Source organism: Arachis ipaensis, chromosome B4, assembly GCF_059453495.1.
Source record: "Arachis ipaensis isolate K30076 ecotype BB chromosome B4, ASM5945349v1, whole genome shotgun sequence".
Taxonomy (NCBI): Eukaryota; Viridiplantae; Streptophyta; class Magnoliopsida; order Fabales; family Fabaceae; genus Arachis; species Arachis ipaensis.
In genome coordinates this window covers 124074589-124098321 of record NC_142439.1, presented here as the reverse complement: position 1 = coordinate 124098321, position 23733 = coordinate 124074589, and the positions used below count along the sequence as shown (strand labels likewise).

The 23733-nt window shown below is 35.1% G+C and overlaps 1 protein-coding gene across 1 annotated transcript; it reads right to left on the bottom strand.

The window, feature by feature from the left end:
• Positions 1–1413: 1413 nt before the first annotated feature.
• Positions 1414–13911, bottom strand: LOC148569072 (uncharacterized). The gene is made up of 4 exons (XM_088484874.1): positions 13736–13911; positions 2344–2405; positions 2007–2065; positions 1414–1494 (listed from the first exon to the last, which is right to left on the bottom strand). Exons 1-4 carry the CDS (start codon positions 13909–13911, stop codon positions 1414–1416), a joined length of 378 nt encoding a protein of 125 aa, XP_088341000.1.
• Between the last annotated feature and the right edge of the window lie 9822 nt (positions 13912–23733).

Sequence of the window (23733 nt, the reverse complement as noted above, 5' to 3'; positions counted from 1 at the left end):
TACTTTTTCTAACAGTTTAAATAGTAATACTGCATCTACTTGTAATGCTTCTACTTTCAATTATTATTCAATATCAAACATTGATTGTGGCATAAAAGATTAGGCCACTGTGTAGTAAAAATTGTTACTATTGTTCTTAAACATTGCTCCTTGCCTATACCTTCTAATCCTCAACTTGATAATGTGTGTGAAACCTGCTCTCTTGCCAAAATGCATCGTTTATATTTCTCTAGCACTGAAACTACATACAAATCACCACTTGAGCTGATGTTTGCAGATATTTGGGGTCCTGCCCTTGTTGCATCCAGAAATGGCTACAAGTATTACATTTGTTTTGTTGATGCTCATTCTAAATTTACTAGTATTTTTATGCTAAGCAACAAATCTCAAGCACTTACTGCCCTTCAACATTATAAATTGATTATGGAAAAACAACTTTGTTGCAAGCTGAAATCCATCCAAACTGATATGGGGGCTGAGTTTCTTTCGAATTCTTTTAACATTTTTTCTAGTTGCAGAAGGCATAGTTCATCACAAATTCTACCCCTACACTCACCATCAACATGGTTCGGCTGAGAGAAAGCACCCACTACAAGAAACATCGTTAAAATCGACGGCTAAATCGACGGCTTAGCCGTTGATAATATTAAAAATCGACGGCAAAATGGACGGTGATGGTGGTCGCTATTAAGCTTGTCGATTTTTCAAAATTCGAATAAAATCGACAGATTGTCTGGCCGTCGATAATAATTTAATAAAATCGACATTATTTCCGTCTATAATATGGGTCTGAGAATTTTACCTACTTACTAAAATTGACAACCTTGCCGTCGATATTATTATATAAAATCGACGTCATTTTTGTTGATATTTGATTCAATAAAATCGACAACATTGCCGTCGATATTATTATATAAAATCGACATCTTTTCTATCGATATTTGACTCAATAAAATTGACATAACTGCTGTCGATTTAATTATTTAGATACCAACAAAAAGCGATAACACTACCGTCAATTTTAATAGCTATATTTTTTAATTATTTTTTCTATTTTTAAATAGTAATCAATTAATACAAACAAACTTTTAAATATAGAAATAAAATTTACAGAATATTAGATAACATGTTGATTGATTGAAACCAAGAGGAAACAAGGTTCTTGTGAACTAACTCTATCGGTTGGTTGATCGAGTTGTTTGACACTTCGAATCCAAGTCACTGGTAATTGACCTTGAAGCCATGTTCGCCAAAGATAACGTCCGCGATTCCCAGTGCTTCAGAACCAGGCAACCAAGCAGCAACAAATGAATCAATCTTTTCCAACAACTGTGGCTCTAAGAGTAAGGGTCTCCCAGATATCAGAATAACTAATGTTGGGATTTGTTCAGTAACTAAGCTTATAATGTCAGGTCATTTGAAGGGGATTTTAAGCTCAGAATTGTCACCCAAGGACTCTGCATAAGGATGATATATTTTTGTTAGAAACCGAACCTGGACAAAGCAATTCAGTTAGGAATGATTAGACAGACCCTATGTACCATTCTCCTATGAATTAAACCTTAAGTAGCAAGTAAACAAATTCAAAGGAAAAACTGCAAAACCATACAACTCAGACTAATGGGTATAATTAGATCACCTTAGTGGTGTATTTATCTCAGACCATATAGGAAAATCAACATTCCACTTCATGGAGAAAGGAATTCGTGTTCATCAAAGACATTGTATTCAAGAATGTTTCTAAGTTATTATTGCAGTTTCAACAAGGAGCAGGATGAAGAAAAAGACAGAGAATGGAGCATAAGATCATTCAAGTAATTGCATTTCTTTAGGGTCATATTCAAAAGCCATGTTCTTCAACGGTAAAAATCTTAAAACTGAATACAGCTGATAAATATAGTTTGCATGATCGTTTCTTTTTGGTGAGTGACCATTCAGCAAAAACTAAACATTAAAACAATAATACAAAAATAGAAAAGCAAAAAAGCAATTAATAAATTGAGTACCTTTGGAGCATCCATTGGATATTCTTCTGGAAAAAATAGTTCTAACTTGAAAACTCCACCTAATAAATACAAACAATAGGGTAGCATATCAGTTGGTTAAAGGATGCTAGTATTTTACAAAGAAATAAGCTCATCAAACAATCCAATTGGAACTGGTTAACCAAATTTATAACTTGAGAAGACTGATTAAAAAGAAAGATGGATAACATTGAATTTGTTTGGTCATCAAAATAAGATTTATTAAGAAGGTTGCTATTTTAATTTGTTCTAAATACCTCATAAATGATTTTATGACTCATGTATTCAACTATTCTCATATCATCAACATTATTCTTACCTCTGACATGGCTGTTCTCCATTTCTTCATTATTTGGCTCACCATATATGAGATAAACTGATGTTGTAAGACCCGGTTAATTAACGGCTAATTAACCCATAAATGGAAATTTATTCTAGAAAGCCAAAAATGTTATTTTTATGGATTAATGTGATAGAGGAGATTGAGACGAGAATTTCGGTACCAATTTTATAGAAATCGGACCAAGATTGGACCAAACAGGCCAAACCGGGCCAACCGGACCCAAAGTGGGCCCTTGGCCCAACTAAACTAAACTAAAACCCTAGTTTTCAGCACTCTATCTCCTCACTTATCACTCAAACACGCTGAAATGGAGTAAGGGAGGGGAATAACACTCTCTCAAACTTCTATCTCTCACTTGATCTTCAAACCACCATAACTTTTGATCTAGAGCTCCGATTGCCGCACCGTTTGCGGCCACGTGTTCACCGCAGAGAGCTCTACAAAACCCATACAATCAATCTTGAGGTAAGCTACGTTTTGCTCTTCGAATTTTCAGCTTTGATTTCGAGTTTCATGAGCAAAAATGTTGAGATTTTGGGCTCTTTGATGTTATAGGACCCAACTCTCTTGAAGGAGAAGGTTAATCTTGTCTCCTTGGACTTTAGGTGTGGTAAGATTCTCAACCCTAGTGTAATTTGTTGTTCTATGATGTTTGGGTATTGAGATATTGTGTATGGGTATGATGATTGTGGCTTAGGTTGTGTATATGTGAATATTGGAGCTTGATTGGTAATTTTGGAAAGCTTGGGAGAGGGTTTTGTGTAATAAAATATGTTCTTGGAGGTGTTGAGACCTTGAGAGCTTGTGGACAAGTGGTTTGGAAGTGCTCCGGTTGAGCTTGGGAAATCGGCTAAGGTATGGTCTCGGTTTCTCGTATCTAATATTTAATGTGGTAGGAAATACTTAGGCTAGAGGCCCTAATATAGGCATTGAATTGATGATGTTGAATGGTTGAGATATATGATGTGATCATATATGTGATTATGAATATTGATGCCTTGATTGTGTGATATATGAGAAAATGCATGTTGTGATATATGCTTGATGAATGGTTGACGTTAGGATTTTTGCCAGTAAAGAATTTCATAAAAATAGTCGCGTTGTAGATATAGTCTCTAAACCGACAGAAATCCCTTCGTACAAACGTTTTGGTTGTCACAAGTAACAAACCCCTTTGAAATTGATAACCGAGAGTATTCAAACCTCGGGTCGTCTTCTCAAGGAATTGCAGGGAAGTATGTTCTTATTATTGGTTATGAGTTTTGTAAATTGGGGGTTTTGGAGCTTGGGCAATGAGCACAGATATATTTAAATGACAAATAAAATAAATAAATAACTGTAAAATAAACTTTTGGCAAAGTATGAGAAATTGGAAGTCTAGTCTAGTTATCCTTATCAATGATGATGAAAACTGAATCTTAATTCCACTTAGTTAACCTTTGCTATAACAAGGGAAGGTCAAGCGACTACTTAGTTAGATCTTTGAATCCTAGTTAATTCCTAAGAAAAGATTGGGATTATTGAAGATCAATTCAATTAGCAAGGATAACAATTATCAATTATGCTATTGAGTTGGATAATTCCTAAGTTACTGATTTCTTAACCAAGACCAAAAGGGAAAATATCTAAATTAAATTAAAAGCATTCATATAAATAAAACAAAGCAAAATTAAGTCTGAAAATACCTCGAATTGCATTCACAAAAGAACTTAAATCTGACATACAAATTAAATTGGAGAATAAATAAAAAGAACATTGAACCTGGGATTGAGAGTCACTCCTAAAACTAAAAAAAGTCCTAAATCCTAGTCCTAAGAGAGAGGAGAGAACCCCTCTCTCTAAATCTACATCTAAAACATGAAAAGTGAATTATGAGAGCCTCCCTATGAATGGATGCATTTCTTCACTTTATAGCCTCTAATCTGTGTTCTCTGGGCCGCAAACTGGGTCAAAAACAGTCCAGAATTCGCTGGTTTCGAATTTTGCCACGCTGGATTTCCGTCACTGCGACGCGGCCGCATGGATCACGCGGTCGCGTCACCTAGCGTCAGGGGAACTATAGCATATTATATATCAAATCGAAGCCCCGGACGTTAGCTTTCCAACGCAACTGGAACTGCGTTGTTTGGACCTCTGTAGCTAAAGTTATAGCTGTTTGAGTGCAGAGAGGTCAGGCTGGACAGCTTAGCAATTTCTCCAACTTCTTGCATTCCTTCCACTTTTGCATGCTTCCTTTCTACCCTCCAAGCCATTCCTGCCTTATAATATATGAAAACACTTAACACACATATCAAGGCATCTAATGGTAATAAGAGAGGATTAATAATAAGCAAATATAAGATCAAAGAAGCATGTTTTCAATCAAAGCACATAATTAGGAAGGCAAATGTAAAATCATGCAAATAGTATGAATAAGTGGGTAAAGAGTAGATAAAAACCACTCAATTGAGCACAAGATAAACCATAAAATAGTGGTTTATCAACCTCCCACACTTAAACAAAAGCATGTCCTCATGCTAAGCTTAAGAGAAACTATAAAGGAATGAAGAGGAATGGTAGAATGCATGAAATGCAACCTATCTATATGAATGCAACTACATGCAAAAATGTTTCTACCTACTTGGTTAAGAGTAAATAAGTTCTTCAAGACAAATATAAACCAATTTCCACTAATTCAAATCATACAATAAAAAGCAAGTAAACTTGTAAGAAGACAGCTTATGAAAGCAGGGAACATAGAATTAAGCACTAAACCCTCACTGGAAGTGTATATCACTCTAATCTCTCAAGTGTATAGGGTAATTCACTCTAGTCTTCTCTAATCATGCTTTCTAAAACTTTGTTCTTCATTTAACCAATCAACAAATATTTAGCATACCAATGCAAACATCATGAGGTCTTTTCAGGGTTGTAATGGGGCTGAGGTAAAGGTAAGTGTATATATATAAGGCTAAGTGAGCTAGTAAAGTGAATCCTTGATTAGTCTAAGATCTCACCTAACATATACATACTTTATACAATTTTAAAATACTTTACCTAACTACCCAAATTTTTTCCACTTTTGTATTACATGCTCATGTATCAAACTTATTTTTGAATTTTGTTCCATGTGCATTGATTCTTTTTACTTTGCATTTGGGGTAATATATTTTTTTTTTCATTTTTCTTTTCTTCTTTTTTTTGTATCCCCTTATTTAATTACTTAATATATTTTTCTTCAATGCACATGGTAATTTAATTATTTTGATTTCACATGAGCATGCTTCCCAAATTTTCAAATAACTTATTCATTTAATTTCCTACTTTTTCATATCATCCCATGTTCCCATAAAATTTCCCACACTTAAATTTTACACAATATCTATCTTAAGCTAACCAAGGATTCAACTTGAGATTCTTATTTTATTTTTCTGCTTAAAGCTAGTAATGTGGTTATAAAACAGAAGGGATTTAAAAGCTCAAGGGAGCTAACAAGGGTGATGTAAAAGGTAGCTAATTTTGGGATAAGTGAGCTAAAATCAAACAATGGCCTCAATCATGTGCAAGCATGTAAATATACTAAATAATGAACATATAGAATGGAACAAAAAAATAGATTACAATCATAGAGAAGGAAACACACAGGAATAAAATATTTATGGTTAAATAATGTAACCATATAAATAAGCTCAAATCTCACAGGTTGTGTGATCTTTGGCTCAAAAACCATGTTCCAAATACAACTTCAAACAAGTTTTAACATAAAAATTTTTCAATTTAAATTAGTAAAATTTTTTCAAAGATAGGGTCTTAAAAGAATTTTATTATTTTAACCAAGTGGTAAAATATGCACAAAAATCAAACAAACATACAAATGCAACAACTAACAAGGAAAATAAAATATTGGTGTTGATAAGAAAATACTAACCCATGGAGATCGATATCGACCTCCCCACACTTAAAGATTGCACCGTCCTCGGTGCATGCTGAGATGTGCAGGTGGACGGGTTGCTCCAACTGACGCTTGTAGATGGAGGTGCCTGAGTTGGAGATCTCCTGATTCCTTTCCTTGCTGGTGTCTTGTCAGCGGTCTTCTCTTTTTCTTTCTTGGTACCCATGCCTAAAGAAGAAGAAAAAGGAAGAGTGTAAAATATAGAAAACTAAGACTGGAAGGGAGGAAATTCCAAGTGATAAGGAATGCCAAAGGAAAGATGATAGCCCAACTACATGGTAGCTACAACATGTAGGAAAGACAACAATAAAGATCAAAAGGGGCAATTCAAAATAATTAGATGCAAGAGGATAAAAACATGCAAAGAATAGGCATGAGAAGCATAGCTCAAGCATAAATGTGCCAAACTAAAGAGCATGTGTAATGATGACAATTGTAAATGATAATCTCAAATACATTGGGTGTGCAAGTTAAAAATAGGGATAAAAATAATGTAATCCAAATGTATACGAGAGCCATAAGTAAATGTCAATTGTCCAATCTTTTCTCAGAATAGCCACATGCTTAAATAAATTAAGGCACTTATCCAAATAAAACTCCAACACCAACATGAAAATGCATGAAAAAGAATTGAAAAAGAAAAAGGAAAGAACAAATAAATGCATTAAATTAAAGGGATAGAAGAGTATAGGGGAAGAAGAAGTAAGTAAGAAAGGAGGGAGGAAAAATTAGGATTGGAGAAGAAAAGATAAGATATTTGGCAATTTAGGATAAGTTGTGCGGCGCAAGCGACGCGGTCGCGTGGGGCACGCGTTCGCGTGGATGCGCTTCAAGTATGGTGACGCGATCGCATCAGTCACGCGGTCGCGTGACCCATATTATGCTTCTGGCGCGAGTGCAGCCTCGCACCAGCACAATTCTCTGTTCAAATTAATTTGTTTGCCAAAATTGGGGTGGCGCGATCGCGTGGGTCACGCGATCGCGTGAGTGTGCGCCAGAAAATGGATGACGCGGCCGCGTCAGTGACGCGGTCACATGATAAGGATTGTGCTTCCAGCACCAATCCAGCATCACTCTCGCACAATATTTCATTGTGCACCCTTTTACGCCGAAAACTCAGGGCACGTGGCCGCGTGGGGCACGCGGTCGCGTGGGAGGCTATTTTTCCCATGCGACGTGAACGCGTCAGCGACGCGGTCGCGTGGGTCGATTTGTGCCATTGGCACGCCTCCAGCCACACTCCAGCGTGACTTTCTGTTCATTTTTATTTTTCTTTACTCTCCCTGTGACGCGGATGCGATCGCGTCGCGTAGCGAAATTTTTTTTTTAATGCAGAATGCAATGCAATGCTTAATGTGAATGTTATGCATGATTCCAGGTTCAATGAAAATAAAATAAAATAAAAATAAACAACACGAAATAAAATTGAAAAAGAACGATCATACCATGGTGGGTTGTCTCCCACCTAGCACTTTTAGTTATAGCCCTTAAGTTGGACATTTGATGAGCTTCCTGCTATGGTGGCTTGTGCTTGTACTGATCCAGGAATCCCCACCAATGTTTGTATTTCCAATAGCCTCCGGGGTCCCAAACTAGGCACGTAAAGCCTTTGAGCAGCTTCAAACAGATTCTTAGGCTCCCAGGGTGTTGGATGTCAGAACAGATTCCAGGATCCCAAACTTTGCTATTGCACCCGTCTTCTGGTTGAGCAATATTGTTCCCTCCAGGTGGCAAGCAGTCTGAATTCTCACGTAAGCGGCCAAACAACTTCCTAGACCCATTCAGTTGAGCTTTACACCAACCTTTGCGTTTAAACTTTGAGCACACAACCATGTTGAACCTTGCTTGACAATTTTTATCACTGGCCATCTTCCTCTTACTCTTAATGCCACAAAGAGCTCTAAGTTGACCATCCGTCTCCAGTAGCCCATATTCAAGTGAGATTAGAAAGCTCCTGGATATGAATTTTACCCACTTGAATGTTGTGAAGGATGATGGCAACTTAGGGGGAGGGGTTTCCAACAACTTTGGCAAGGTAATTTCAAGCTCCACTCCCTTGTGCTCTTCTTTGACATCTTCTACCTCTTGATCAACCTCTACAAAATCTTCAACCATGATCTGCCTTGGAGGTTTTACGCTCTTCTCAACATCAACATCAAACACCGTGGAAGGAGGCTCTATGACTGGACTTTCCAATGGAGGTACAGCATCTCTTAAGTCCGCAACCACTTCTTCCTTTTTAATAATTGCTGCTTTGTCCAGTTGTTTAAGTATAAAATCGTACTCATCCTCAATGTTTTTCTTTCTATGACAATTCCTTTCAACTATTCTTTCATCTTCAAGGGTCTCTCCTACCCTTACCCGTAGGGCCTCCTCTAGCTCTTTATGAAGTATGGATTCGCGAAGATGATTCCTTCTTTTCTGTTCCATATCAATAGCATAATTGGGATCATCTTGCTCTTGGATTGATGGATGTGAGTGCTCTTCCATGGATGGTGGTGATGGGATGGAGAGATTATTCTGTGGTTGACAAGGAAGTGCACTAGAGCTTGAGGGTTGATTGTTGAAGGTATTCGGTGGTCTGATTTGGGTGAAGAGAGCTTGTATAGTAGAGTTTAGATCGGCAAGTGCTTTCTCCATGGAGGTTTGGGGTAGATAGGAGGGTTCATTTGGTTCATAAGATGGTCGGTATGGTGGATGAGGGTTAGGGTCATATGGAGGTGAGTGGTGGAAAAGGGCTTGTGAGTATGGTGGTCCCAAGTTGTGTTGAGGAGGTTCATAGGCATATGATGGTGGTTGTTGATAGTCCATTGGAGGTGGTTGTTGCCATGGGGGTTGATTAAATCCTTGTGGCTCCTCCCATCTTTGATTGTTCTAACCTTGATGCCTGTTCTCATTGTAATTTCTTCTTCCTGCAACATAATTGTAACCAGACTCATAGCCAAACGGGTGAGAGTTCATAGTAGCAATTAAAAATAAAAATAAATTTAAATTAAAAGGTTATTTAAATTTTGAATTTGAAAATTAAATTTTGAAATTTGAAATTTTGAAATTTTGAAATTTGAATTTTTGAAATTTGAAAATTTTTAAATTTAATTATTTTGAAATTTTTTAAATTTGAATTTTGAAATTTGATTTTTGAAATAAGATAAGATAAGAATAAAATTTTAAAAATAAAAATCTGAAATTTTTTTTTTCGAAAAAAATTAATTAAAAATATTTTTGAATTTAATGAGGAAAGAGAAAAATAATAAAATGACACCAAATTTCAAATTTTTAGATCAAAATGAAGAAAACAACTAAGAACAGCTTGAAGGTCAAGATGAACGTGAAGAACAATTTGAAGATCAATATGAACACTAAGAACAAATTTTTGAAAAAATTTTTAATAACTAAATAAAAACCAATAACTTCTTAATTTATAAAAAAGCAAAAATAAAAACAAAAATAGAAACAAATAAACAAGTAAAAAGCAAATATTTACAATAACCAATAATAAGGCACACGTTTGCAATTCCCCGGCAACGGCGCCATTTTGACGTTAAGATTTTTGCCAGTAAAGAATTTCATAAAAACAGCCGTGTTGTAGATATAGTCTCTAAACCGACAGAAATCCCTTCGTACAAACGTTTTGGTTGTCACAAGTAACAAACCCCTTTGAAATTGATAACCGAGTATTCAAACCTCGGGTCGTCTTCTCAAGGAATTGCAGGGAAGTATGTTCTTATTATTGGTTATGAGTTTTGTAAATTGGGGGTTTTGGAGCTTGGGCAATGAGCACAGATATATTTAAATGACAAATAAAATAAATAAATAACTGTAAAATAAACTTTTAGCAAGGTATGAGAAATTGGAAGTCCAGTCTAGTTATCCTTATCAATGATGATGAAAACTGAATCTTAATTCCACTTAGTTAATCTTTATTATAACAAGGGAAGGTCAAGCGACTAATTAGTTAGATCTTTGAATCCTAGTTAATTCCTAAGAAAAGATTGGGATTATTGAAGATCAATTCAATTAGCAAGGATAACAATTATCAATTATGCTATTGAGTTGGATAATTCCTGAGTTACTGATTTCTTAACCAAGACCAAAAGGGAAAATATCTAAATTAAATTAAAAGCATTCATATAAATAAAGCAAAGCAAAATTAAGTCTGAAAATACCTCGAATTGCATTCACAAAAGAACTTAAATTTGACATACAAATTAAATTGGAGAAATAAATAAAAAGAACATTGAACCTGGGATTGAGAGTCACTCCTAAAACTAAGAGAAGTCCTAAATCCTAGTCCTAAGAGAGAGGAGAGAACCTCTCTCTCTAAAACTGCATCTAAAACATGAAAAGTGAATTATGAGAGCCTCCCTATGAATGGATGCATTCCCCCACTTTATAGCCTCTAATATGTGTTTTCTGGGCCGCAAATTGGGTCAAAAACAGTCAAGAATTCGCTGGTTTCGAATTTTGCCACGCTGGATTTCCGTTACTGCAATGCGGCCGCATGGATCACGCGGTCACGTCACCTAGCGTTAGGGGAACTATAGCATATTATATATCAAATCGAAGCCCCGGACGTTAGCTTTCCAATGCAACTGGAACCGCGTCGTTTGAACCTCTATAGCTAAAGTTATAGCCGTTTGAGTGCAGAGAGGTCAGGCTGGACAACTTAGCAATTTCTCCAACTTCTTGCATTCCTTCCACTTTTGCATGCTTCCTTTCTACCCTCCAAGCTATTCCTGCCTTATAATATCTGAAAACACTTAACACACATATCAAGGCATCTAATGGTAATAAGAGAGGATTAATAATAAGCAAATATAAGATCAAAGAAGCATGTTTTCAATCAAAGCACATAATTAGGATGGCAAATGTAAAACCATGCAAATAGTATGAATAAGTGGGTAAAGAGTAGATAAAAATCACTCAATTGAGCACAAGATAAACCATAAAATAGTGGTTTATCAATGGTTGAGGTTGAATTAGAGGGTGGTACCATGTTGATGGTGAGTATGATGTTGATTACGTATAATGATGATTGATTGGAAATTGTATTATTGGAAATTGGGATGAGGAAGGATGTATGACATGATATTGTGTTTGTCCTTTAGCCATTTGATTGAGAAGTGTTAAAATGGTTGGATGGTAATTTTGAAAACTTTGGTAAAGTGTCAATGTGTGAGTTGAGGATGGCTTGATGTTGATTTTTGGTACATTTTGATTGATTTCAAAAAGGGTTGAAATGGGCATGTTTTGATTGATTTTGAAAAAGAGTTGAAAGTGGCTTGTTTTTGAAAATGGCACTTTATGGTTTTGTATGAAAACATAGTTTTTGGACATACTTTGACAGGACATGACTTGGACTACGGATCTCTAATTTGTGCCAAATCTGTTTAAAAATGAAATTGGATCCGGGATGTCCATGTCGTTCGAAGAACGGGTGAAAAACGATTTAAAATGAGGAAGTTATGTCCGTCGAAAGATTGGGGGTTGAATTTGTAAATTCTGCAGCTTTTAACTTAGAAAATTTTTAGCAGAATGACCCCCCGTGCGTAGGCGCACTTGGCGCGTACGCGCCGTTCTTCAAGAAAGCACCATTCACGCGTGCGCGTGGTGTGCGCGGGTGCGTTGATGCGCTGCACCAAATGCCCAGCCATTTTCCCGAGAGTTGTGCATGTTTTGTGCCTGGGGCACAAATGTATCCGTGCGTGCGCGTGGCTGACGCTTGCGCGTCGTTTGGCTATTTTTCAACCCGCGCGTCCGCGCATATGACGCTTGCGCGTCGATGAGTTTTGTGGCCATCCACGCGTGCGCGTGGAGTGCGCGTACGCGTGGCCCTGTTTTCATCCCAAAGTTGATTTTTGAGTTTTAAAAGCCAAATTTCATACTTCTAAGCCTCCGATCTCACCACTTATGTCTTAAATCATTATGATATGCCTAGCAATGAGAAAGGGAGCTAGTGAATGTGGTAACTTACGAGTGAAGCAAGGGAAAAATGAATGATCAATGAGGATCAAAGATGATTATGTGAGATGCGGAGGATGGCGGTGGAAGTGCTTGTTATGCCATGGGCCGAAGGGCCGTAATTGTTAATGAATTGGCTGGTTATGGATTTAACCGTGAGCCGGATGGCTGGATTATCGCCGTGTTACGGCAGAGCCATGTTTATGGCTAAGTATAAATGCATATATGCTGTTGAATGAATTGTGAATGTTTGCACTTCCACTATCGGAGATGAAGGTTTCCCTGGGAGGAAGCAGTGGCTAGCCACCACGTGCTCCGGGTTGAGACTCGAAGCTCTTTTGACCCTATGTCGTAAGTGTGGCCGGGCACTGTGAAAGTCCCAGATGAGCTCGCCCCCGTAAATATTCACCAGTGAGGGTGATGGATATGGATCATGATTATGATCAAGTTTATGATGAGTATAAATCGAGTTGGGGATGCGCGACAGAGGGACAGTCCAATGGTTAGCTACCAGGACTTGTCGGGCTGGCTCTATAACCGACAGATGATATCATCAGCCACTAGGGACAGGCATTCATCATATGCATACTATGTGAATTGTTTGAGATTGCCTATTTGACTGCATATTACTTGCTATCTGTCTAAATGCCTTATTTGTTCCTATTTGTATATCTCTTGTCTGATATAACTGTGTTTGCTATATTATACTCCTACTGGTGGTTGGAGGTCTGAAGGAATTGGAAATGGAAGTATTAGTTAGATTGAAGGATCTTTAGTCAGTTGCCACTTATGGTTTAGCTTGTTTATAAGCTTTGATTTTATCTGGAGGAAGTTCTAGGATTGCCTTCGGCTTTCCTCTATTATTATGTATTATATATGTGGAAGCTGTTACCATGCTGGGGACCTCTGGTTCTCACCCATACGGATTTTGTGGTTTTCAGATGCAGGACGTGAGGTTTCTCGCTGAGGCATGCTGGAGACTTCTGGATTAGCGAAGATCATTTGTTCTCGGGACTCTGTTTTGGTTTATATATCTTGTTTAGATACTTTTATCTCTATTAAATAATACAAACTGTGATGACTCCTCTTATAGGAGGTTTTGGAGAATAGGTTTCTGTATTTATGTCCCTTTGAGTTTTCCTTGGGGTTTTCCTTATTTTATCATATGTATACATTGCTATGCTCGGACCGGTTATCTTCGCAACCGGATTTTGAGTCTTGATATTCCTGTTTTTGACACTCTTTTGTATATATATAATCTCGCGTTAGCTTATCCCTGTTCGTTACGTTATCAATCGGAGTGTTGCGCTTTCGAGTTACGTTTTTTGTTTACCCCTTTTTCTACAAAGGCTCCTAGTTATAATCAATCATTCATACTACTATACGTACTAAATTTTTGTTTTAGAGGTCGTAATACCTTGCCATCTCTGAATTATGACTTAAGCATAAGACTCTGTATGGTAGGGTGTTACAGATGTCTTCTTCACAACAAATTTTGTCCCATAAACAACAATCACAATCTCAACTCTGTCTCCGAATTCCAAACTTGAAATTATGCTTTGCCACTCGTCTTCTTCAAGAGAAGCTAGTGTGTCACACTTATACACTTGAATGGTAGATTTTGTGTAATTTATTATCAAGCACATTGTCATTGTCTTCAAGTCATGTCCATTCCCGTGAGGGACATTGAAAATTATAGAAGCACCATCAGAATTGAAGGTCAACCAATCAGGATAATTGTCACCCGGCAACAAATAATTGTCATGCTCATTGGTGCTCAATTTCTGAAAAGAAAAATCCATACAATCTTAATCAATAATTAATTAAACAATTAACAAAATGATGTTCTAATGTCTGAATTCTTGTTTGCTAATTAAAAACAGAGGCACTAGATTTGGTTCCACAATAGAGTCTACCTTATGGTTACACATTTTTTATTTGGCTCCAAAAAGAGACTTGTGCAATCTTCCAAATTGATCAAAAGAATGCATTTGAGATGTTCAATGGTTTCTAAAATTGCAGTCAAACGTGGACAGTCATTGAGTAACAACTTTTCAAGACTAGGCAAGTATGAGAAATTAGGGGTTTGTGTCAAGTGCTGGGAATGGCTAAGATTGAGAATTTTTAACCTCTCAAGGAACTGAAAGAAAGAAAGAAAGAAAGAAAGAAAGAAAGAAAGAACTCAGATAAATTATGAAATAAGTTTGAGCCACTGTGACTGCGCTGCAAGACAAAATATTATTATCATCATTACATTATATATATACTAATATGCAATTAATTACTTGCAACCCTCTCGGCGGATTCTTACCCTACTTTTATATAACTAGTATCATGCAAATTGATCAACTAAAAGAACCTCTTGCTTTACTGTTTTCTCCTCTGTCTGATAATTATTTTAATTAACTATTTCATCAACATTGCAGTGCAATTCAGTCTGGTAAGTCAGCATTGAAAGGGAAATTTCAAAATATAATTTAGTTTTGCCAAGCTAGATTCCACATTAACAAAAGTAAAATAAACAAACGCAATTAGGTTTAACAAACTAGTTGAGCTGAAGTAATGTGATGAATTGATTATGCTAATTAGGTTTAACAAATGCAGATTCAGAATTTCATGATGAAAATAGAAGATACAAAAATTGCAAAAATAAATATAATAATCAGAAGAAGCTGCGATGGCCACGTGCTCTGGCGACGAAGAAGAAGAACTTACATGCAGATTCACAAATAACAATGTGATAGAGTGATAGAGAGAAAGAGAGAGAGCGAGAGAGAGGAACTTACACGAAGAGGATGGCGTGGCGGCGGGCTCGGTGGAGGAGAAGAAGAAGAAGAAGAAGAAGAAGAAACTTTGCTCTCTGCCTCTCTCCGTGACCGTGACTTCGTCTCTGCTCTCGACTCTCAGGCGTTGGCGGAGAAGAAGCCTCACCCTGAACCCTGATTGTCTAAAGGATTGGGGTTAAATTTTGGGGGAAATGAGTGAAACAAGGGACGCGGGAAGCAAACGCGGGAGTGATGTTTTTTGGGATAAAAATCGACGGCTATTTCGTCGATTTTAATTAAAATAAAAATCAACACTTTTGTCGTCTATTTTATATAATAAATCTACACCGTTCATTTCACTTATAAAAGAAATCTCTATCGTCTAAATTTATCGACGACAAAAACCGTCGATATTTTTATTATTAAAATAGACAACCAATCCGTCGATTTTAAAGGAAAAAATTTCAACTTCTATTTCGTCGGTAATGTGACGATAGTAGTAAGGCATTAGAAAGTTGCCAAAATAATAGACGACATCGTCGTCGATTTTAATATTTTATTTTTAATCATCTCTTTTCTATTTTATCGACGACAAGCCGTCGAAAAATATCGACAGAAAACTTGACCGTCAATTTTTGGCGTTGATAATTACACTATTTCTTGTAGTGATCATCACATTACTGAGATGGGGCTTTCTCTGCTGGTAACATCCACTCTCCCAATACAATTTCGGGAGGATGCTTTTGCAAGTTCAGTTTACATTATCAATAGACTCCCAACTATAAGCTTGGGAAATATAAGTCCTCATGAAGTGTTATTTCAACATATGCTAGATTATACTTTCTTTAAGATCTTTGGATGTGCTTGTTATCCATTTTTACGACCTTATAATAAGGCCAAGTTTGAATATAAATCTGAACTCTGGCTCTTTCTTGGATATGATTTTTCAGTTCAAAGGCTATAAATGTTTGGCAAGAAATGGAAAAATGTATATGGCCAGACATGTTAAATTTGATGAAAGGTTGTTTCCATACTCAAAAATGTTTTTAACTGATCATTTTATAGATACTCAGCAGATCTCAGGCTGAAGCTTCTATGTTTCAGCTTCCCTACACCTCTGTTCCATCCAACTCTCATTTATTATAGGCTTCAACTCCTGGCCCAACAAATATTGATACAGTGACTACATTAGAAGCACCCCTTCCCTTCTTTGCTCCTCTTCATGTTTTAGAAGGTTCAACTCATACTGAGTCTCCAGACAATGGTTCGACCACTCAATTAGTTTATCAAATTCAACAGACAAGAGCTCTCAAGCATCACGAGGTTCTATAATTCCAATACGGGGTATTAAGATTCAATTACCCCCTACTTCACCTCTTCCTTCAACCCAAAACACTCATCAAATGATAACTAGATCTAAAGCTAAAAAGATCTCTTCTATTGCCTTAATTGCCTCTATAACCACTATTATTAATCTTACTAATGATATTTCCAAAAATGTTAAACAAGCCTTATAGTCACCACATTAGAAGGCTGCTTTGGATTTATAATACAAAGTCCTTCTAAAATGTGGAACCTGAGATTTAAGAGAGGCTCCACAAATGCTAATGTCTTAGGCAATAAATGGGTCTTTACAATTAAAAGGGACCCTCACGGCAAAATTCTTAGATACAAAGCTAGGTTAGTGGCTAAGGGATTCTGCCAAAATGAAGGAATAGATTATGATCAGATATTTAGTCCCGTTATTAGACCAACAACAATCAAGATTATATTAACTTTAGTAGTGTCTTTAAGCTGAGATATTAGGCAATTTGACTTTGACAATGTCTTTTTAAATGGTAAATTAGATGAACATGTTTATATGGTTCAACCTAAGGGCTATGTGGCAAATAACCCTTCATTTGTTTGTAATCTGAACAGAGCTATTTATGATTTAAAACAAGCTCATCGAGCTTGGTTTAACACACTTTCGAATACTTTGACCCAGTTTGAGTTTACCAATGCTAAATCTGATGTATCCTTGTTCATGAAAGTCACAAACACCTATACTATATATCTCTTAGTTTACGTTGATGATATTATTGTCACGGTTAACAATCCAAATGAAATCTCCCTACTAATTTTTGAACTCAATTTAGTTTTTTCTCTGAAGGATCTGAGAACCAGGGGACAGCTACTGGTTACTCAGTCCAAATATGTCACGAAGCTTTTGAAAAATTCAGGAATTGAACATTCAAACTTATTACCAACTCCGATGATGATAAGCATCAAATTGTCAACCAATGATTCTGAAGCGTAACACAATCTGAGAGAATATCGATCAATTGTTGGTGCACTGCAATATTTGACCATGACCCAACCTAACATTTCATTTTCAGTTAATCAGGTGTCTCAATTTATGCATAGTCCAAAGATACAATATTGGAAAAGTGTCAAGCATATACTTAGATACGTTAAAGGTACAATAAACTATGGTATTTTATTTTCAAAATCTACTGACTTTCGTATCCTTGCATTTTCATATGCTGATTGGGGTGGAGATTTGAATTATCGCAAGTCAATTACTGGGTACTGTGTTTACTTGAGTTGTAATCTAATCTCGTGGAGGAGTGTGAAGCAAACCAAGGTGAGTTGAAGCAGCACAGAAGCAGAATATCAAGCAGTTGAGGCAACACAAGCAGATATCATGTCCATCCAAAAGCTTTTGAGAGAGCTCAACATACCTCAGTCAGTAGCTCTTACCATATGTTGTGACAATCAAGGCACTTATTTGGCTAACTGTCAACCAATTCGACTCTATATAGTAGATGTAAACATCTAGAACTAGATTTAGATTTTATAAGAGATTTAGTGAATGCTAAGCAACTATATGTGGTTCATATTTCTTCTCAAGATTAGGTAGCGAATATCCTGACTAACCCCCAATCTGTTGTATCATTTGCTAAGTATCGAGACAAACTGAGGATCCTTGGTGATCCCTCCCCCCCCCCCCCGTTTGAAAGGGAGTATTGGGAGTATTTATAATACTATAGATGGTTAATCAGTTAGTTAACAGTGTGTTACAAAACTTTTTCTCTCTCAAAGATTTATTGTTGTACATTCAGAGATAGATCTTTCAAGATCTAATAAAAGCAAACTAGTTAAACATAAAATGATTAGATCAATCAAACTAACCGATTTTATAAAATAAAATAAAATAAAATAATTAAAAACAAAAACACCCTTAATCAATATTAATTATTTCTTTTTTAAGAATTTGGTTAGTTCAGTTTGTTTTTCTTTTTTCCACTTAGTGCACAATGATTTCTTTGCGAATTGTGTTTGGTTTTATGTTTTAATTTGCAATAATTTTCAGTTTTGCGTAATGTTGTAACTTAAGTGTGGGTTCTACTAATAATTGTGAGAAAACGAAAATGACTTGCATATGGGAAAAAAAAAGGAGAAAGATAAGAAGAATATTAGCTAGAATAAGTATGAAAACTTCTGGCTGATTAAACAATAATAATAATAGTCAGATATAAAATATATGTTATACTTATACACTTTTAAAATAATACACTTGATTTTTACCACATTTTTTTTTTCAAAAGTAAAGTAGTCATCGTAGATTGTAGGTGACTAATTATTTTACTATAGAATTCTCTGAAGCGGTAATTATTTTACTAAATATGCTCCACTATACTCACATGACAAGAAAAAAATTGAAACCCTCCTCTATCCTCTAATGAAAAGACGAAGGGAACTATTGACACGTTTTTTCTCGGTTTTTAGACCTGGTTGGTATTAAAATTAAAAACAAATAACAAATACATCCTTAAATAGTTAAATCTTTTGTTGCAAAGACAAATAAATTATAGTCAAATTTAATTACAAAAATTAAAAATTTATTTATCATTAAATTTAGTAAAAAACTTATTTATTTTTTATTCTTAAAAATATTAAGAATTTATTTATCATTTTATCTAAATTTAAAATCTAAAAAATCTTCAGAGTTACATTTGTACTGTAATTTCAATAGTGTAAGAATTGATAGTCTAACTCTTATTATTGTTTGAGTAATTATCAAATTAGTTTTCCATGTTTTTAAAATTTGGCTTTTTAACTTCTTAAATTTTAAAATACATAAAATAATTTTTAATATTTATTTTTATTAAATAATAGTTTTTATTGTTAATAACTGATGATAACTATTAATATGAAAAATTAACATACACATGTGACAATTAAGTATCAACGTATACGATCTAAATAAATTAATTCTTAAAGTAAAGTACAAAAAATCGTTAAAGAATTTAAAAGATTTTAAAACTGTCTCTAAAAAACTTTTAAAATTCCAAAAAAATTAGTTTTTTTTTTCGCTTAAGAATATATTTTTTAAGTTTATTTAATGTTAATATCTTAAAAATCTAAGTATATAAAAAATGACTTTTATAATGCAATGACCTTTTAGATTTAAGGATCTTTTAGATTTAGCAATTATTATTATGATTTTTACATTATCTAGATATAGGCATCATAGGTTAATATTAAACAATATTATTTTTATGACATTTTATGTTAATAAATAAAATTATTTTAAATATATATATTTTTGTATTTTTTATTATATATATTTTTTAAAATATTTTATTATTTGATTAATAAAATATTATAGAATGTTGACTTTTGAAAAAGATTAAAAATATTCGAAAAGGCTGTTTTGAATTTTTTTTCAAGGAGTATTTTGATATTTTAAAATATATGTATAAGAGTGGCAACATGCACTGTACTCGTGTGTACCCAACTCGATTCTACCCGGTTGGATAGGATTGCCAACCCAGTTCGCAGCGGGTAGGGTAGGGTGCAGTCCCTCAACTTTACCTGACCAACCCGCACCCTATATATGTATATATTATATACTTATATAAAAATATGTTTCAAATGGATGTTGAATCAAAGATCTCTCACTAAATGCAAAAAATTCTTAGCCACTAAAAGAAGATCATCAATTGATAATTTAATTTTTTTTCTTTACATAAAAGCCAATTTTATTTTAACTTATTATCAAATTATATAATGATGTTGCATCTTTTTTATAATCCACGGGTAAGATCAGGTACCCGCATATTAAGAACGAGTAAAATTAGGATTGAAACATTCTCAACCTGCGGATAAAGCAGAGTTGAGTTTATATAAAAATCTATAGACTTAGATAGAATTAGGGTTGATTTCAAACCCTATCCTACTCTACCTTACCTATTACTACCCTTATATACGTACGAATTCACGTTCTATATCAAAAATTGATTTAAATAATTATTTTAAATATTATATATAGTCAATTAATGTGTCTAGAAAAAGCGAGTTTTCTATCTAATAAATACTTCTATACCATCTCAGGAATGTTTGTTGTATAAATAATCTTATTAATTTGTAATTATCAAAAGAGAAAATATAGAATCTATTATTAGCTAATTTTTCTTTTCTTAATTTTAAATTTTTTTATTTTTTAAAAAATTTCCGGGGAATATAAAGCAGAATGGATAGAGCTCCTTCCTCCTCATACAGTGTAAAATGATACCAAGCTTAAAATTCAAGTGAATTACAAAAATAATTATAAGAAAATAAGAAGGTTGGTGATGTACTCTCAGGTCATTGAAATTTAAAGTAATGGAAGAAGAATTAGAAAGAAGTTAAAAGAGAGAATAATTGATTAAAAGAACCACCACAGAGTACTGAGTACCAATTACAATATATATAGCAAAAGGGAAAATAAATTACTAACTAATAGTGCTATAATTATGTCTAACAAACTAACCAACTTGACAGCTATACAAAAAACAAACTCTATTATGTTACATCCCCCCGCAAGCTGGTATTACGTGGTTTGTGCAAATCAAGTAATCCCACCTTGGAAAGCAAATGAGAGAATGGTTCTGGAGGAAGGGATTTAGTGAATAGATCAGCCGGTTGTTCACTGGAGACAACGTGCCTAAGATTAGAAACCCCTTCTTTGAACTTGTTTCGAGCCATATGACAATCAACCTCAACATGCTTGGTTCTTTCATGAAAGACAGGATTTGAAGCAATATAGATAGCAGATTTATTATCACAGAAGATATCAACCGGAAGAGGAGGAAGAATGTTGAATTCTTTTAGTAGTTTGAGTAACCAAACGAGTTCACAAGTGCCATTAGCAAGGGCGCGATATTCTGCTTCTGAGGACGACCTTGAAAAATCACTGCTTGGTATTTGTTTGAATGGGAAATAGTGTTCATAAAATTCAGTGTTTCTTGATATAAAAATTTCTTTGGATTTTAAATCAAACAAAATGGACCCTTTTGTTCCTGATTGATAACCAAGAAAAACACATTTTCTAGCTCTAGGATCTAATTTTCTTCTATTAGTACTCAAAGTGGTAGCAAAAACAAGACAACCAAACACCTTGAGATGAGTCAAAATCTGGTTTATTCTTGAAAAGTGCCTCATAAGGCGTTTGATGATTCAAGAAGGTGTTTGGTAGTCTATTTATTAAATGTACTGAATGTTGCATAGCATAGTGCCAAAAACATTTTGGCACATTAGAATGAAACAAAAGTGCTCTTGCAATATTCAGTATATGTTGATGCTTTCTCTCAACAATTCCATTTTGTTGAGGAGTTTCAACACAAGATGTTTGATGTAATATTCCTTTTGAGTTATAGAAGGAGTTCATTTTAAATTCCATCCCATTATCTGTTCTAATTTGTTTCACAACTTTATGAAATTGAGTTTGCACCATTTGAACAAAATTTTCTACTAACACTCTAGTTTCGGATTTTAGTTTCATGCAATAAATCCAAGTAAACCTCGTTTTATCTTCCACAATTGTAAGAAAATATTTATGGCCAGCAGTAGATAAAAGTGAGAGTGGTCCCCAAATATCTATATGTAACAAATCAAAAATATATTCTGATTGTGTACTACTAATGGGAAAAGACAATTTCTTTTGTCTAGCCAAGTGGCAAGAATCACAAACATAAGATGATGAAATGCATTCAATAAATGAAAATGTATTTTTCATGATTGACATTCTTTTGGATGGTAAATGACCTAGTCTAGCATGCCATAGAGTTCCTAAATCTTGCTGCACTGTGACATTTACAGAATGCGTGTTAACTTCTGGTGTAGTTAGTTTCCAAGGTTGAGCATCCATCACATAAAGATCACCAATGACTTTAGCTTGCCCAATCATCTTCAATGATGGGAGTACCTGTATCTCACAAAAAGAATCAGTAAATTTTAATTCACAATGTAATGACTTTGTGAGTTTAGACACTGAAATCAAATTATATTTAAAGTGAGGTATGAATAAAACATTGGTAAGAATCAAATGTTTAGAGAGTTGCACAGTGCCACAAATGTTTGTTGTAGTGGTAGAACCATCAGGTAGATTTACCAAAACTGGTCTCATATAATGAAAAGTTTTGAAAGACTCTTGAATATAAGATGCATGATCAGTAGCTCTACTGTCAAGTATCCAAGAAGTTTTAGTAAAATTTGATGATACACTCAAGCAATGCCTATCTTTTGGTTGAGTAAGGGTGGCGGAAGAAGTAATGTGGTTTACACTATTTGAAGTTGGCATGCGTGGTTGTTGAAAGAGTGCTAGTAAGGTTTCCTTCTGATTTGGAGTCAACACAAGTACTGTATCATCGCTCTTTTTATCCTGGTTAGAATCAGCAATCTCAGCACTAGAATTCTCAACTATCTCGTCAGTGCTAAGTTGATTGGCTACTCGCTGCTTTTGGTGAGTAGGAAAGCCATTTTTCTTATAGCATGTCTCTGCTAAATGACCAATTCGATTACAGTAGCTACAAAACTTTGAAGTGTAGCTTCGACTATAAGATTTTTGATTTCCTCCTCTGACTGAATTTCGTCCACGGCCTCTGCCTCTTCCAAAAAATGAACCGCCTCCAGTTGAGGTTTGCACCTCTAAAGAGTTAGTCACTATGTTGCTATTTGACGGGTCACAATTCAATTCTTGCTCTTGTTGGGTTAACATAGATAGTACTGTGTTGATTTCAGGTAACGGCTTCATTAGCATGATTTGTGATTTAACATTTGAATATTGCTCATTCAATCCTTTTAAGAATTTGACAACATATTCCTCAGAAGCATAGTCTCGAACAATTCGTAATCCACATGAACATCCATTAACACAAGCAACACAACTAGGAATAGCACGTAAATTTTCTAATTCTTCCCAAATAGCTTTCAACATAGCAAAGTAAGAGGTAACACTAAGATCACCTTGTTTGAGTGCATAAAATTCTTCTTTTAACGCACCAACTCGAAAGACATCTCCCTGTAAGTAACGACGTTTTAAATCATTCCACAAGTCTGGAGCTGAGCTAATCCACATCACGCTCTTAGCGATTTCAGGGCTGAGAGAGAGGTTGATCCAGGAGAGGAGAAAATTGTTACACCTATCCCATGCTTCAAAATTAGGATCACCTTCATCCATCGAGGAATTTCACCTTGTTCTTCGATCTGAGTGCTCTCCACATATCGTGCGACCACTGATAATAATTTTGAGGTGTCAATTTAAGCGGAATTAGAGCCAAACCAGGACTTTCTCCTGGATGAAGAAAATAAGGGCTAATCGGATCAGAAATTGCAGAAGAGGAACTAGATCTGCCAAGATGTGTCTGGAACTGAGAGAATTGACGCATGAAAGCGGTGAAATTC